Raw genomic sequence first — 17,060 nt, 5'->3', positions numbered from 1 at the left:
TCCATCTAATTCTGAACCATCATAGACTACATTTAACTCCGTCCATGAAAAGTTTACCCTCGTCAAAATTTGAAGCAATAACGTTTACCTCCGTATCCATCGAATTCTGAACCATCATAGACAAAGATATTTTACATCCTACATCGAACAAGTTTATAACTTTCTGCTAGAATTTTTGAATGAAACTAAATTGAACTGTGTTCAATTAAGAACGGAAACCCTAAAAATCTTCGTTTAAACTATCGAATAATAGGATATGATCACCGTTCGAGATATTTTAAAACACTATGGTTAAAGTATGTAGTGGAACACAGGGTTGGTGCTAAGACTTGTGAGCTGAGATTTTAAAAATAAATTAAATGTTGGTACTTATCTTTTTCTTAAAAAGAAAAGAAACATTTGAATAAAAATATTGTAATAATCAGATTGATTTTTGAGTTAATTTTGGAAATAATTCATACCTGTTAGAATATTCAGGATAGCATTCATTAATAGCATTTTTCAAAGAAAAAGACGCTTGTGAATAATTTTAAGTACTCTATCGCTCCCCTTGCGATAGCTTGATAAGAGGGGGGGGGATATGAATTTTGGGCTACGTACAGAACCGTCATGGGGTATGGTATTTGATCAGACTTCTTCAATATGTAATATCCCCCCCCCCAAATCTATTGTAATATTCGGGTCTCCGCCTTACTTATGATATTCAAAAAAAATTATAATTCAAATACAAAAAGTATGTTAGGTCATATATTTTTAATATTAAAAATTAAAAGCATTAATTTATATCATATTTTTCTTTGAATTGAAGCCGAGCATTCAAGAATAAAAGTATAAACGAAATCAAAAATAAAGTATAAACGAAATGTATATATAGCCAGATTACTCTACAGAATTAAACATTGAGCCCAGCTACCATGCATTAATTTAATCGCTCTTTATTAAAAAGAAAAGAAGAAAGAAAAAGAGTGTTCTACAAGACGCAATGGTCAGAATAGAAAGAGAGCTGGCAAAAAAAAAGTATCGCTCAAAATGTTTTTTTTTCTTAATTATCATTGTTAATTTTTTGTGTCTACGTCTACTAAAACAACGCAATGACAAAGAAAAACTTACTTGCTGAATGTATATATTTTATTACCTCAAAAAAGGAAGGAAAAAAAACGTTAATATTTTCAGAACTTTTGACTAAGTGTGTTTTTTTTTTAACCTTATTAATTATCAATTTGAAATATTGTGAAATTCAAAACTGTTGGGCGCATATTACAATTGTTTGAAAATCGTTTAATGCGTCAATGTTTAAAAATACGTTTATGCTTTTGTTTGAGCTTTCTTTTTAAAAGTACGAAAACTTCTTTGAAAATTACATGAAACTTTTTAATTTTTTAAAATATTCCATTCGTACTTTTTTCATTAGTTGCCAAATACAATTCACTGCAAAATTAAGAATTTTTTTTTTTTTAAATTTCCCGGCCATGCGCAGTATAAAACAAGCTACTTTAATTGGCAGTTTTAATAAGTTTAATTGGCTTAGCTTGGGCAGTTTTAAACGAATTTTTTTTTTCAAATTTTAAATCAGAAATTTTGTAATTAACTTAAAATTGCTATAAAAATTTTGTTTAATTTTATTGAATATCTTTAAAGTTATAACAAAAAAAAACGCAAGTCAAACAAAAAAAAAATTTTTTTTTTCAGTTATTGCATATAGTAACCAAACTGTCATAAGTTACAAATCTATTGCTCCTTTTTTTGGTAAACGCTCTTCTTTTTTCGTTAAAATCGTCGAAAGAGATGGAGCATATGATAGCTAGAGGGGACGAAGAGCGATTGGAAAATATAACTGCGAGCTTGCTCTACTGTTATTCCAGCTCTATGGTCTCAACAAAATATTTTATGATAACTTGTCTAATTCTACTGTTTCGTTTTTCTGTTGCTCCATGCTGTTGTTTTTCTGCTGCCCTAATGCTCTATGAGCTTAGGATTATTTAATAAGCAAGAAGTGATCATCATCGCAAAGCTTTTAGTACTTGTTTTAAATATACTATAGTTTTCTAAATTCTATGCTGAAATCTCCTGTTTTTTTTTGTTTTGTTTTTTTGCCATTTCATTAAAAAAAAAAATTCCTATTTTTGAGTCTTTTATCTTAAAATTCCAAACATTAATGAGATCTTAGTTGACAGACGCCCTGGGCTGCAGGTACCATGCTTGAAAATAGTTTAGTAGTAATATGTTTGAATAAAATCAATATTAAAGCAGTATAAAAAATTAAACACCTCAAGCATCGCATAGGCTAATTGCTTTAAATTTTGACCTAAACATTAATGCACAACGCATAACTTTTCTCTCCTTATAATTGACTTAAACTAAAAAAAAAAAAAAAAAAAAAAAAAAAAAAAAAAAAAAAAANAAAAAAAAAAAAAAAAAAAAAAAAAAAAAAAAAAAAAAAAAAAAAAAACGATGTTTCTAAATAGATATATTCGTGAAATTTTAGTAGTATTTCCCTTTTATTACTCGTTAGAACAGTTTAATTGCTTTTTTAAAAGAAAAAAAAAACTTACGACTGCAATCAGTAAAAAGTTCTTTTTTTATTAAAATGTGCAGCTTCAAATCTATTAACAGAGCTATGTTACAAATCTACACTTCCTCTAATTTGAATGGCATTATTTTGAATTTCTCTACTAGTATCGACTGTATAAATTATTTTCATTCTTTTTTTTTTTTTTTAAAAAAGTAGAAAAAAAGGAAGAAAAAAAAACAGTTATGCAACTATTATTGATATTAGTGGTGATACAAAATACCGTTTTATAAATGCTCACAGAGATACTTTCATATTTTTTTTATTTTGCTTCAGTATTTATGAAATTTAATTTTTCATGATTCAGAAATTTATAACTAACATTATTTTTCCCCCTTTTGATTGTTATCAGGTGATTTATCACTATTTTCCATCTTTTGTAGTTGTAATATACATACTAGTTTCATATCACCAGTTCCGCCAACTGTTATAAGATGTTGAGCCAAAACGTTGTTGCGCATTCAATGTGTTTAAACGCTTTTTACGTAATCAAACGCTTTTTCTGCTTGTCCGTGAAAATTTACCTATACCGATAATGTGAAATAATCCCGGATTTTACGTTCTACTACTGAAGAAAATCCCATTTATTACGCTTTTCTAACAGATCAAAATCATTTTTTCTCTACAAAGCTCGCACAAACTTTCTCTGGGTTCTTTCTTAATTTTTTTTTCTTTTAAGTGAGAGATTTATTTATAAATGTTTGAAGCTGTTCTGACATTCTCTCTATCTGATTGTTTTTGTTTTTTTGTGGGGGGGGGAGGAATTTTTCCTTTGCGTCAAAACCGAAGGGTAATGATGGGCGAAACACAGGAAGCGTGATTGTAAGAAATACGGGAGCTAAAATTGTAAAATTTGCAAATGGAATAATTGAATTTTGGAATAATCCACCACAGTGGCTCAGGTGTTAGAGCGTTTACTTTCCAAAGAGGTGAATCGGGTTCGAATCCCAGAGATTGTTGGTCGATACGAATTCAGTATCCGGCTCACACTGACCCCAGTACTGGCGTAAAACATCCTCAGTGGTAGACGGATCATGGGTAAGAGTCCCCTTGCTGTCAGGCTAAGCACGGGAAGTTTCCGTTGTCTTCCTCTCCATGTAACGCAAATGCGGATTTGTTCTATCAAAAAAGTCCTCCACGAAGGCAAATTTCTCCCAATACTTGATTCAGGAGTTCCCATGTCGGATTGGGTTCAAACTTACAAGGCTACGGAATTGAACATTGGTAGTCATAAACCCAAAAATTCGAGTCGGCTGTTCAACGACAGTTATAAAATAAAATAATTTAAAGAACGTTACACTTAACAACTGCCTAGTTAATTATTTCTTTTCTTTGATTCCGGTGACCTGAAAGCAAAAATAAATATTCTGGAAGCTTCAAAGTTAATGTTATGTAAATATAACATAATGTACAATCTAAAGAGATAAAACAACCATGAAAGTAAAGGGAGATTAACGAAGAAAATTAAGAAAAAAATAACAATAAGTTTAATTTATTACACAGAAGCTGCAAGTACATACAACCCGTAAAATAAGTTAAAAATGCAAAGAAAAAAGATAGTTTTGAAGAGAAAAACAAAAATTATTAAGATTTCAGGATGACGAAATAAAAAATTCGCAGTTTTACATTTACGACCAGTTTACAGTCCCTTGGAATTTTTTATCATTTACTTAATTATTTATTTACTTTAAGAGTACGCTGAAATTGACACCTACCTTCCTCAATAAGAGAAAAAAAATCTGCTGCACAATAAAAAGTAAGCAATAAACAATGAGATTCTGAAGAAGGAAAATGGTTTCTAGGCGTAAAGTTGGGGAAAACTTGGAGAGTCCAGAGTGCGAGAAAGCCTAGGAGGATGTGTAAAAAATGCTATAATTTTCTTTTCTTTGATTTATAGTTACGTTAACACTTTTTTCCCCCTTTCGAATAAATTAACTTTGATAATTTCACTATTGAGCATTGATTGATATTCGCGATTGCAACACTCGAACGCGCAATCTGGGGAAATGGCAAATTCTATGTCCAGAGCCCCCTCTTCCCTTCTCTATCTCTGATCAGACGCATGGGAATATATTACGATGTTTCCCCTAGCATAATATTTTTCGCATTTAGTTTGTAGAGATGACACTTTCAAATTTCCGTGATTCTTAAATTAAGCACTATTTTTCAATGCAGTTAGCTTAAAAAAAATTTAATCAATTTGCTTAAATGATGGTGAAATGGGGAAGCTAATGGTGAAACCATGCCTAATTTTGCCATAGGTTAAGAGCTCTGCTTTGCGCCACCTGTAGCCCATTTCGATTGCCAATTAACAAATGACCATTTTCCTTACTGCTACTGCTACGTTTTAGTATCTCTTCAAGTAAATATCAACTTCAATGCAAAAATAGGGCATTACGTTCTCACTCTCTACAAAAAGTTCGCAGATACGAAATCGAAGCTGCGAACTAAAATCTGATTGGTTTATTTCCGTGGGTAGCAAATCCACCAATCAAATTCTCAAACGCAGTCCCCGTCTTTTTGAATGAAGGGAAAACGGTTCGAATGCTAGCTAACGAAAATATTTTAAGGCAAAGCTTTAGCTAACGAAAATATTTTAAGGCAAAAGTACTCTGTTTGACTTTGGGTTCAAACTGGACAGAACTAAACAGTCTGAAGCGTTTTGCAATCCTATATATGAAGGAAACGTCTATATGTTTAAAAACTAATAAATGAGTTACGCATTATTTTTAACTCATTTTGTGTTGTGCATTTTTTTTCTTCATGATATAAAACAAAAGAATTCCGGTTTTTTGGAATGTTTCCAATCGAGTACGCTTCTTGGATAGATCTTGTGCTTGATCACTATGTCTTTAGTGTAATAATAAGTGTATTTTTAGTGGCTACTACTTTTATTATTTCAAAAATGAATAAACATTCTGACAATTGCTTAAATATATGCTCTTCTGATCCAAAGTCGACCAATGAGTGTGATGTAAGTACCTAAATTTCCTATATTATGATTTCTTTTTTTAAATTAATCTTTATAATTTTGCAGTTTTAGTTAATTTTTCAAACACTTTGGTTTGTTGGATTCTATTTTTATAAATTTTGTATTGAAGGTTTTTTATATTGTTTTCTGATATTTTTCTTTAGTTCTGATTATGTGGCTTATATGATTGTTCACCCTTGTGGTAATTATACACCATCATATTATAACTCTCTTGTGCTAACTATAAATCTAATCAAGAAAATAGTAAGTTTTCTTAAGGTGATTTTTCGTGTTTAGACCATAAATTTATATTAAAATTTCTCTTGAATAGCTGATTATTTTTTAAGCAATCTTAAATTTATTTTTAAAATTTTGCCTCATTAAAGCAAAATTATTACCTAACATTATTATTACCTTAAGATTTTTCTAATTAGTTCTCAATTTTCACGAAATCTTTGTCTGACTGTTAATGTAAGTTTACTAGTAGTTTTAACTAGTTAACTTGTTAGTTTCAACTAGTTAACTTGTTAGTTGTAACTAGTAGTTAGTTTCAACTAGTGTTTTACTTTTCTTCAAACCAGTTCTTAACTACTAGTATAATTGTATGAATAAAGTAACATATCTATTTTAAATTTTAATTGTTATTTTATTTATTAGAATTCGGATGCAACTGCAATATCGTCTCTGGCAAGGTCTCCAGCGATAATAGCTGAAAAAGTAATTGAAGCAAACATGACCGAAGAACAAAAGAGGCTAGAACAAGAGTAAGTTTGCTTTAGTTAATTTTTATTAAATGTGAATTTAAATTTAAACTGTTCATTAAGTTATATCAAACATGCTGAACAGATAAAATTTATTTTCGCATTTTCTAGATTTCCCCACCTTTTTTTTTTTACAAGATTTTATACTTCAATTTGTGGGCGATGATTTCCTGAGTTTTCACTTCTGTTTTTATTCAGAGTAATAATTTTGAGTTATAAATTGTAGAGTTTAGTTATTTTTAAAGTTTCCATGATTTTAAATATCGATAAATTGCTATCCACAATAAATTTGCAAGTAGCAGTAAAAAAACGATAACTTGCATAGTCACCCATTTCGGAACTTCAGTTGGATTTTATGTACTCTAGTTAGATTTAATATAGTAGGAAACGAATTTTGATTGACAATAAACTCAATTTTACTATAAATACTGTTAGCATTCATCATGAAAGGATTTCAACTTGTGTTGTCTTTGGATATGGACCATTCAAGCTAGTCTTAAAGGGTTCGAAATTTTGATAGCAAGATTTCATTGATGGAAACAAAAAACAAGTGAATAAAATTGCTGTAAAGTCGCATTTAGGTACCTTTAGTGTGCTTAAATGCGACAAATATGCCCTAATTTCGACAATGAAATATCTTTGGTTAAATTACAATTTTTGTCAGTTTCAGCGAGAAAAAATTTGTTTAGAACTTCATAACACTTCAGCCATTTTCAGGGAATATATCCATGAAAGGTCAAGTTAGACCTAAATGTGACAAACTTACATTAAATCGTGTCGCATTTAGGCAAACTGACCTTATATATATTCACAAGAACTGGACCATATAGTTGTGCCAATTATCCTTCCAATTTCCTTGCTGAAAAAAAAACCCAATTAATTTTAATATTTTGGCAAGCTGTTTTGTGCTATTGATAGTTAAAAATTCTTTTACTGAAAACTTTAACTAGGATTTATTGTGCTTTAACAAACTTTTATGTTAGTGCTTTAGCAAGAGGGGGAAAAAACTTGTAATTGTTCAATGCAGGTTGGAAAATGAAGAGAGGTTGCACAATAGAGCAGGGGTGATTGTGCTCCGGAAAAATTCTGGATTTTTCACTAACAGTGATCCAGAAGTTACCGGAGATCGAAGGTCCAGACGTTTCAAAAATTCAATGATCACAGAAGTCTCCAGAAATCAAATTTTCAAAGGTGGAACTTAAAAAAACAGTTTATTTTATTTGTTTGTAAGGGAGAGCCTGAGAGATATTTTATTCATGATAAGCTTATATTCATGATTAATATTCATTTTTTTATCAGTAAATAGTTATTAGAATCATAAACTCAAGAAAGACAGACATATTTGCAAATTTCAATTACTTCTGCAGGTCATCATAGGTAAGTGTAAATTTTTAAATATATCTTAAGTAAACTAAGAAATATTGAGATACAGGAAAAAAAACTTGTTTAATTTTTAATTTTTCAATTTAAACTTCTTTTCTTTCTTTTTTTTAATTCAAGAAATTTTCCGGAATTCTGACTTGGGCTCACAATCACCCCTGATAGAGTCTGTGTTATTGGTATAATTAAAACTAATTTTGACTTTTATTTGTCTTCTTAACTTAAGAACAGTGCTTTTGCTTAAAATATTAGTTACAAAATTAAAAAAATATATTTAATTTACATCAGTATTTCATTAATATATTAATAATAATTTTACTTCATTAAATCTCATTAGTAATTTTTTTTTTTAACCTTATTTAAAAACTGATTATTTTTTTCTTTGATATTTACAATTTTAGTTCAAATCTCTCCCCCTCTCTCTTTATTTTTTAAGCAGTTATGACACAATAAATCAAAGCTGCCTTTGTTAAAAACTAAGCTTATTTCAAATACATACTTGGTCATTCATCAACTTTTTGATTAAATTAGTTAGTTCTTGATTTCTGGTGCTAGAGCCAAAAAGCAGGGGTCTGTCCAGACATTTTGTGAAAGGTCCGTTTTTAGTGAAATTGTGAAAAAATTACTCACCAGGGTCCGTTATTGCAAAAAAAAAACTTTTTCAAGGAGTTTTTAAATTGTAAAGACATACAAGATAATGCTCAACACTGTAAAATTATAATTAAAAAAATTAAATTTTAAAAAATAAACAACAATTGCTGCTTCTAAATTAGAGATGCAACATACAAATATTTGGTATTTAGCCTATACTGCTGAACGCAGAATATTAATTTCGGACGAATAATGGAAGAATCGTCTGCCGAAGACAAAACTTAATTCGTTTACATCCATCTTTCTTGTTTTCTGCCCTGGAAAGGGTTTATTCGATTAACAAAATAATAATGAAGATAAACAAATTTGTGAAGGGTCCGATTAAAAGAAAAATCATTTTGTGAAGGGTCCGTTTTTATGAAAAGATATTTTGTGAAGGGTTCGTTAACGGACCCAAATTTCTTCTAAACAGACCCCTGAAAAGGCTATATGAATAGCTCCTGATCAATATTTTTTATTAAGATTACATATTTTCATGTGAAAATGTACCTAATTTTTCCTTTAATTACCAAAAAATAACAGAAATATTAAATGTTTTAATTAGAGTGAAGAAGAAACAACTGGCCCAAATATATGAACTGATGCAGCAACAAAGTGATAAATTTGGAAATATTAGTATGACTGAAGTGGAGGAACAAATGAAGTTATATCAATGAGAATCTCTGTTTTTTTATTTTGTAACATATAAGATATTTGCTTGCTAACAGTTTTTTTTTTAGCATTTTGTTATTACTAGTCATAACCGTATTTTATATCTTGTATTTATTTTATATTTGTAATAGTAAAAATAAAATGAAGATTTTTCTTTCTTGCTGTATGTTTTAAGAATAAGTAGTTACAAGTATTGTTAACCCATTTGCCTTTTTCCATTTTATATTAACATATTTTTTTTTTTTGATCATATGTTCAGTTTTTAATGTGATCTTAGATGAGTCATGGGCACTACATAGTATACTCCTTGATTCACACTGCAACATCCTAGAATGCTGGGATATGCACTTTGGGGACTCCTGCATATGTCCATAATGAAAAGACTTCAAAATTGTTTACAACCAAGAACAATAAAGTTTTATAAATGACCTAATAAAGTAGGGGTGCACAACCTATGGCCGGTGAGCTACATACGGCCCTCCCACTGTTGATGTACAGCCCGCGGGAACTTCTGAACACAATAAAAAAATTTAGTTTTTGTTTAAACATTGTACATTTTCTTTAATTAAAAAAATGTGTATATTTTTTACACTTTCATTCTGTTAGCTTCTTTTTCGTTAGAATTTATATCCTCCTTCATGTGTATATATATATTTGATAAATTAATTATAGTGAAAAACTTTAAAAAAATGCATAAGTTTTTTAAAGTATTAATAAGTTTAAAGTATTTAATTTTCTGCAAATATTCTTCTAAGTTACTGATATAAATATTTAGTGCTTAGAGCACTAATGTTTTTATAAAAATTATCATATTTGCTAAATATGTGTGTGGCCCTTCACCCAAAAAGGTTGTGCACTCCTATAATAAAAAGACTGTTTCTTTCTAACAATTATAAAAAAAGTCATTTGTTTTGCTACCAAAAGGCATAATTAGAAAACCTTAGTGTCACTTTAAATTTTGATTAAGTGCATTTGAGGGATGATAAACAACCAAAGGACTGCACCTGATCTTAATTGGAGATAGCCTTATTGAATAAAACTGAACAAGGCACTTAACATTTCTACTGAAAATGATAGAACTAATATTTATACAATAAATCTAATATAGTTATTGTGAAATTATGGTACATAATTTGATAATAAACAGCTTTTGAACTATGCACACACAAAAAAAAAATCCACATTTTATTAAGAACTTCCACAGAATTTTATATCTGTATTTGGTGTATTGCATTTGATTCATAGGGAATTGAGTTAATATGAGATATCTGGATGGATTTTTAAAACCATAGCACCAGTTCTTTTTCATAAAACCTAAACATATCTTATACAGTGCAGAACCCGCTATCCGGAAATCAGAAAACCGGAACGAAATTTAATTAGTTTCCCCGCCATTTAAAAAAAAAAAAATTTTTTCCCTCATAAGATTTTAGGATTTTTCGTTCTTTTTTGAAAGATGTTTACCTTACCATCATTTTGGAAATAATCATTAGTGTATTACTTCATCGTTTTTCTTCTTTTTAAGATTATTTTTAATTATTTTTTTTAGTTGGGTTTAACTATATAAAAAAGGCATTTTGTAGCGATTCAGAAAACCGGAAAAATCAGTTATCCAGAATATCGATGGTCCCGATTGTTCCGGATAATCGGTTCCCTACTGTATTACTCTTTATAAAGAGTCAAGTTCTTTGGCTGAAACTGTCACGCCTAGTGACAGAAATTTTCAATAACTCTCAGTGAACACATAAACAGAATTGTTTTTATTTATGATATTTATCAGAGAAACAATCTTATTATGGCTTTGAATCCTTAATATATTCNTTTTTTTTTTAGCATTTTGTTATTACTAGTCATAACCGTATTTTATATCTTGTATTTATTTTATATTTGTAATAGTAAAAATAAAATGAAGATTTTTTTTTCTTGTTGTATGTTTTAAGAATAAGTGTTACAAATATTGTTTACCCATTTGCCTTTTTCCATTTTATATTGAGAATTTTTTTTTTTTTTTGATCATATGTTCAATTTTTAATATGATCTTAGATGAGTCATGGGCACTTCATAGTATACTCCTTGTTTCACGCTCACCATCCTAGAATGCTGGGGGGACTCCTGCATATTTCCATAATAAAAAGACTTCAAAATTGTTTACAACCAAGAACAATAAATTTTATAAATGACCTAATAAAGTAGGGGTGCACAACCTATGGCCGGTGGGCCACATGTGGCCCTCCCACTGTTAATGTACAGCCTGTTGGAACTTCTAAACACAATAAAAAAAATTTAGTTTTTGTTTAAACATTGTACATTTTCTTTAATTAAAAAAAATTTGTATATTTTTTAAGCTTCTGTAAGCTTTAATTCTGTAAGCTTCTTTTTAGTTAGGATTTATATCCCCCTTCACGTGTATATATATATTTGATATATTAATTATAGTGAAAAAATTTTTAAAAAATGCATAAGTTTTTTTAGGTTTAAATAATTAAAAGTATTTAATTTTCTGCAAATATTCTTCTAAATTTACTGATATAAATATTTAGTGCTTAGAGCACTAATGTTTTTATAAAAATTATCATGTTTGCTGCTAACATTACTAAATATGTGTGTGACCCTTCACCCAAAAAGATTGTGCACTCCTACAATAAAGGGGCGGTTTCTTTCTAACAATTATAAAAAAGTCATTTGTTTTGCTACCAAAAGGCATAATTAGAAAACCTTAGTGCCACTTTAAATTTTGATTGAGTGCATTTGAGGGATATGTTAGCATAAACAACCAAAGGACTGCACCTGATCTTAATTAGAGATAGCATTATTGAATATAGCTGAACAAGGCCCTTGTTTAACATTTCCTCTAGAAATTATAGAACTAATATTTATACAATTAATGTAATATAGTTATTGTGAAATTATGATGCATAATTTGATAATAAAGAGCTTTTGAACTGGACAAACTATGCTCACACACAAAAAAAATCAACATTTTATTAAGAACTTCCACAGAATTTTATATCTGTACTTGATGTATCACATTTGATTCACAGGGAATTGAGTTAATATGCGATATCTGGATGGATTTAAAATCATAGCACCAGTTCTTTTTATAAAACCTAAACATGTTTAGTAGTAATTAGGTAAATGGTCGATATCTTATATTACCCTTTATAACGAGTCAAGTTCTTTTAACTATAACTGCCACGCCTAGTGACAGAAATTTTCAATAACTCACAGTGTACACATAAACTGAATTGTTTTTATTTATAAGAGAAACAACCTTATTATTGCTTTGAATCCTTAATATATTGTCACATCTATGCAAATTTTATTTTTAAAAGATTTTTTTTTTTTGTATTTTTTCTCAAGAAATTAAGATATTTTGTGTTCATGTATGTTTGTTGCATCTGTCAACATATTGATTAATGAAAACTCTGATAAATCAGTAACTTTATTTAAAAAACCTCTATTATAGAATACAAAATAATCCATAACATAGTCAACAAATAAATTATTTAGGCAAGTGCTAATTATCACACTGGGTTCTCAGAGAAGTTTTTAAAACAACATTTTAATGTTGCAAATATGAGAAAAAAAGTGATACACACAAGATGCCCCACAGCCTCAAGAAAATATTTTTTATGAAAAGATTTAAAAATAACAAAATGCACAAATGTTGAGCTAAATTTTAATAACTGAATTATATGAGAATAGAATTAAAATACAAAAGTATAGTTATATAATTAGCAAGTTTTTTTTTCAGAATAAATGCTTACATTTTGATTAAAACTGAATTTTATTTGAAACAATAGATAAATAGTTAGGTAATATATTAAAAAGAATAATGATAAAGTAGGGCACTTAAAACTTATCACAATAAATATAAACATTGTTTACAAATTCAGCTTTAACACTTTCAAAAATTCCACATCTGTACATATAATTCATATTTTTTTTACAAATTTGTTTTATTTTACATTATTTATAATATACATTTTGGAGAAAAAAAAGTACAGTTATTCACTCTAAGAATATACCAATCCCATAAAATAATTCTAAACAAAATCATTTTTTCATTAGCAATTCTTCAATCTGAAAAAGCAAATTGATGCAGCAATTAGAAAAATTAAAATTTATTACATAAATATAACAGAATTTTATTGCAATAACAAATCAGTAATATATCTGATGCTTTGGTTTGAACTAACTAAATTGTTTTACAAAAGTATTTTCATTGATTAAAATTATTTATGCATATCAGTTTTTTTTTCTTGTTTTTTTCAAGTTAAAATGAATTTGTTTGTTTGTTTTTTTTTTAAAAAAATGCAAACACTGATTTTCTCAATAAAATTTGGATAAAATGTTTACCTTTCTTTTCAGAATCCTTCAAACACTAAAAAACATTGAGAATTTTAAAAACCACAATATTTAATAATTGGTATTCATATTATGACTAAAAATTAGAAATGGATTGGAATATGTAATAAAGAATCAATGATCTTATGAACATTTCTCAAGTTAGTAAACTCGTTAAATAGCATGTGCATTTTTGAAAGAAATTTATTTTGTAAATTATAGTGCTTTAAAGTCTTTTGTTTCAGTAAAGTATGTAACATTTGACTGAATAGTTTGAAAATTAACATATTCTTTCTCCCAAAACATGGTCTTATTAGGAACTAAATACTTTATTTTGTTTTGCTCCTTTCAATAAATTATATAAACTGCTAATATTTAAGTTTGTATAATACAAATTGCCTTTGGTAACCACAAATTCACTATTTTGCTGTCTCTAACTGCATAGTCTAGAATTATGGGAAACTAAAATTTTAATAAACAAATAACAAGCACAAATTTTTATGTATGGTAAAATGAATTAATGATTAAAAAAAATACAAGTATAACTATACTGCAATTTAAAATTTATTTCAAAAAATTTAGTGATTCCAAAAGTTGTGAAAAGTTTAAATGCACTGATGAATAAAAACAATAAGTTTAATAGGATGCCCAACACTTCAAAAAACCAATTTAAATATGAATTTTTTCAAAAAAAAAATTAAAATGTATATAAATTATAACATTCCTGTAAGTAAGGGGCAAATCTAACTACTGTGAAAAAATAAGTTTAAATTTAATTTAAATAACAAAATAACTATGTTTATCAAATGTATTTGATACTATGCTTCATAATAGAGATCTGTTTAATACTTTAAAAATTAATTTTATCTATCTTTGCGAATCTAAAATAGTTATTGTGCACGTAATCAAGTGTAGTCACTAGAGATTTATATCCCATATATTTTAAGTTTAAAAATATCTTATGAATTTTTTTTACAGCAAAGGTACTTTGTGAACTGAAACTATCGTTTCTTTAAATATATATTCTAGGTGCATTTAATATTCAAATTAAAAAGCAGTAGTTTTTTAGCATGTGGTGTATATATATAATTTTTAAAGGAAACAATAAATCCAACACATTTATGTATCAGTCAAGTGTTGCGAACTTACATAGAGAAATCGCTGTGATATTGTGGTACCAGGTGAGATAAATATACAACATACTTTAAAATTTTTCGCTTTCAGACTTATTTGACACTTTGATTCACTAGTAACAGTATCTATTTTCTCCAACACAAGTTTTTATATTTCAAGTATATATTTAATTAAACAGCTAATTAAGCATTATTTTCAACATTTCATAACTTGAAAAAAGAAATACTATAAACCCATTTCATACCTGAGCTTTATACATGGACTTAACATCAGCTAAATCCAGTTGTAGTTCTTCAGTTTCTTCAACCTTTTCCCCATACATTTGAAGAAGAGTATTATATTTTTGATCAAGATCCTAGAAAAAATCATTTCTAATCAATTAACATAATATATACCTATTTACAACACATTCAATATATTTTTTGAAAGCATTTATTTTATTTCAAGAGTAAATATCATTATTAAGTATTAAAAACTTTACTAAAATTAATATTTTTAAAACTCTGTCACCAAATGGGAAAAAAACATTTTATTTGCATTTATCCCAATATTCGTAGTACTTATCCATTTTGAGGGCTGTAAAAGCGTATTACCCTATTACACATATTAATAAATTAGACACCTATTACCACAATACCAGTATTATTTATTACAGCAATACTTATAATAGTATAGCAATTTTTTTTAAGCCCCACTAAAAACCAAGAGGTACCAAATTATAATGCTATTTAAATCTCACTGAGTTGCTCAGGCTATGTGGCAGATTTAGTCATTTCCTGCCACAGTCTGGACAGCGGATTGATTCCTTGAGTTAAAAGCTGGATGTCTGATTGGACAAAACTTTCTCCAATAATATCTTAATGGTTTGGAATCCACTCTAAAGAAAAGCTTCTGGCGATATCAGAGCCACAATTGAGTGGCTGGGGAATGAATTGCAGAGACCAGGAGAATACTACGACCAACTGCCCTTTAATCTAAATTGTGAAAGTGCGTCAGTTGGATAAATCATAGAGCATCACTAATAGTCCATAAATGTAGCTCTAATGTGATCAAATATTATTGTGTTAAAATTTTTCAACAAAAACAATTTCTGTAAATAAATTGTCTTCGACTATTTCTTGACTAGATTAAAATATTTTTTTATTATCTTTTATCATACATGAATGTCGAAAAAGGAAAACAAACTTTTTAACTATAAAGTTTTTATATTTAGATTATCACAATTTCAAAATAAACATTTATTTTTTCTAAAAAGTAGATTTCTGAATTTTCATTTTTAAGGATAATACATACCTTGTGTTCTTTTTCTAATGACTCAAGTAGTGCTAATCTTTTATCCAAATTTTCATTTTGTTCTGATAATTGCACCAACTCACAAGTCATTGATTCTTTCACCTGTTCTAGTTTTGATATTTCAGACTGAAAAATAAAATTTTTAATTAAGATATAAATTAAAACATTATTTTTTAGACAGTCTGTATATTTTGTTTTAAGTGCATTGATATTTTTCATTAAAAAATTTTAATAACCCAAATGGGTTTAATTTTATTAATTTGAGAAATATTAAAAAGTGACACTGCATGACTTATTTCAAATTTTTTGTCCAAATATTTCAGGTTCTTTGTATAAACATATTTTTTTAATTGAATTTGATCTGATAGGAAAATTTGAAAGTGTTTTTATTAGAAATCGGAAGGAAATACTTTTCCAAATCACTTAATTTTTATCAATAACAAAAAATAAATATATAAATAAACAATTCGTAGAAGACAGTATTAGTGTCTTACAAATGCTACAAATTTATTAAAAATCAAGCAAAGCATTAAAAAAAGTGCAAAGCAAAGCCAATTGTTGGCCAAAGGGGTCATAGAGATTATGACTCGACAATTTTATGACAAAAGTTATGATGGTGATCAGCATTGCATACTGGCTACTTTTACTACATACTATCTGGTCCCAATTGATCTGATGCACAGTGGTCTTCAAGCTATCATCGAGGATAGAACCGCAGTTTTTCAGGATGGACAGATCAGTGCCTTAACTACTGTGGGACCACGGCTTAGAATATTGATTATTATTGATATATAGTAGTCACAGATTTAATAAGAAATAACTTTTAGAAAGCTTAGTCTAGCATTTTAAACTAATTACATCTGCTTTAAACTCAAACACTGTTTTTTCATTATTTTTTTTAACATTGCAGTTAATATGGTAATAACTAAAACGTAGAACATAAATCAAATTAACTTAATTTTACCTGCAGTTGATATATTTCTCCCTCTCTTTGTTTTAATTGTGACTGCAAGTTTTCAAGCAATGACGAACCACTTCCTAATCGTAAAGATTCATAAACCGACATACGATAGCTATTTACTGGTGTATGTAAGCCCATATCATGAGATTCATCCTATAAATAAAGATTTGCTAATATTATTTGATCCTAAAGATGAAAAAATATATGCAATAAAAATAATTTTCATGAAAGTCAAAAATAAAATAGCTTTTAAAACTCAGCAGCTTTTGCAAATAGAAAAATTTGCATGAACTGTTCATAATACATACATCATTTCCCAAAGTGGAAAAACTACAAACACTG

At 28.2% G+C, this 17,060-nt stretch overlaps 2 protein-coding genes across 12 annotated transcripts in view; one reads left to right on the top strand and one right to left on the bottom strand.

Annotated features, from left to right (window-relative positions):
- The first annotated feature begins 5,216 nt into the window (after positions 1–5,216).
- LOC122269319 (matrix-remodeling-associated protein 7) lies at positions 5,217–9,137 on the top strand. The gene is made up of 3 exons (XM_043041773.2): positions 5,217–5,543; positions 6,198–6,304; positions 8,877–9,137. Exons 1-3 carry the CDS (start codon positions 5,367–5,369, stop codon positions 8,986–8,988), a joined length of 396 nt encoding a protein of 131 aa, XP_042897707.1. The 5' UTR covers positions 5,217–5,366; the 3' UTR covers positions 8,989–9,137.
- A 3,270-nt stretch (positions 9,138–12,407) lies between these two features.
- LOC107450118 (TATA element modulatory factor) overlaps positions 12,408–17,060 on the bottom strand; it is a 35,533-nt gene continuing 30,880 nt past the window's right edge. For 5 of the 11 annotated variants that reach the window (XM_043041776.2, XM_071178424.1, XM_043041775.2 and 2 more), the window contains exons 20-24: positions 16,722–16,871; positions 15,758–15,883; positions 14,709–14,819; positions 13,343–13,367; positions 12,922–13,066 (exon numbers count right to left, since the gene is read on the bottom strand). In XM_043041776.2, the coding sequence (XP_042897710.1) occupies positions 13,062–13,066; positions 13,343–13,367; positions 14,709–14,819; positions 15,758–15,883; positions 16,722–16,871 (417 nt within the window). In that variant the 3' untranslated portion in view covers positions 12,922–13,061. Of the gene's footprint in view, positions 13,067–13,342; positions 13,368–14,702; positions 14,820–15,757; positions 15,884–16,721; positions 16,872–17,060 lie in introns of those variants that run through there. The other 6 variants (XM_071178429.1, XM_071178430.1, XM_071178426.1 and 3 more) reach the window with 2 other exon arrangements.

Source organism: Parasteatoda tepidariorum, chromosome 3 (genome assembly GCF_043381705.1).
Source record: "Parasteatoda tepidariorum isolate YZ-2023 chromosome 3, CAS_Ptep_4.0, whole genome shotgun sequence".
Lineage (NCBI taxonomy): Eukaryota > Metazoa > Arthropoda > Arachnida > Araneae > Theridiidae > Parasteatoda > Parasteatoda tepidariorum.
Note: the sequence above shows the minus strand (reverse complement) of the source record. Positions and strands in the feature narration are given on the sequence as shown.

Coding starts and splice junctions, on each gene's coding strand:
- LOC122269319 (XM_043041773.2), top strand. CDS start 5,367: ATGTTTCCAATCGAGTACGCTTCTTGGATAGATCTTGTGCTTGATCAC. Junction 5,544..6,197: donor AGTCGACCAATGAGTGTGAT/GTAAGTACCTAA, acceptor TTTATTTATTAG/AATTCGGATGCAACTGCAAT. Junction 6,305..8,876: donor CAAAAGAGGCTAGAACAAGA/GTAAGTTTGCTT, acceptor TGTTTTAATTAG/AGTGAAGAAGAAACAACTGG.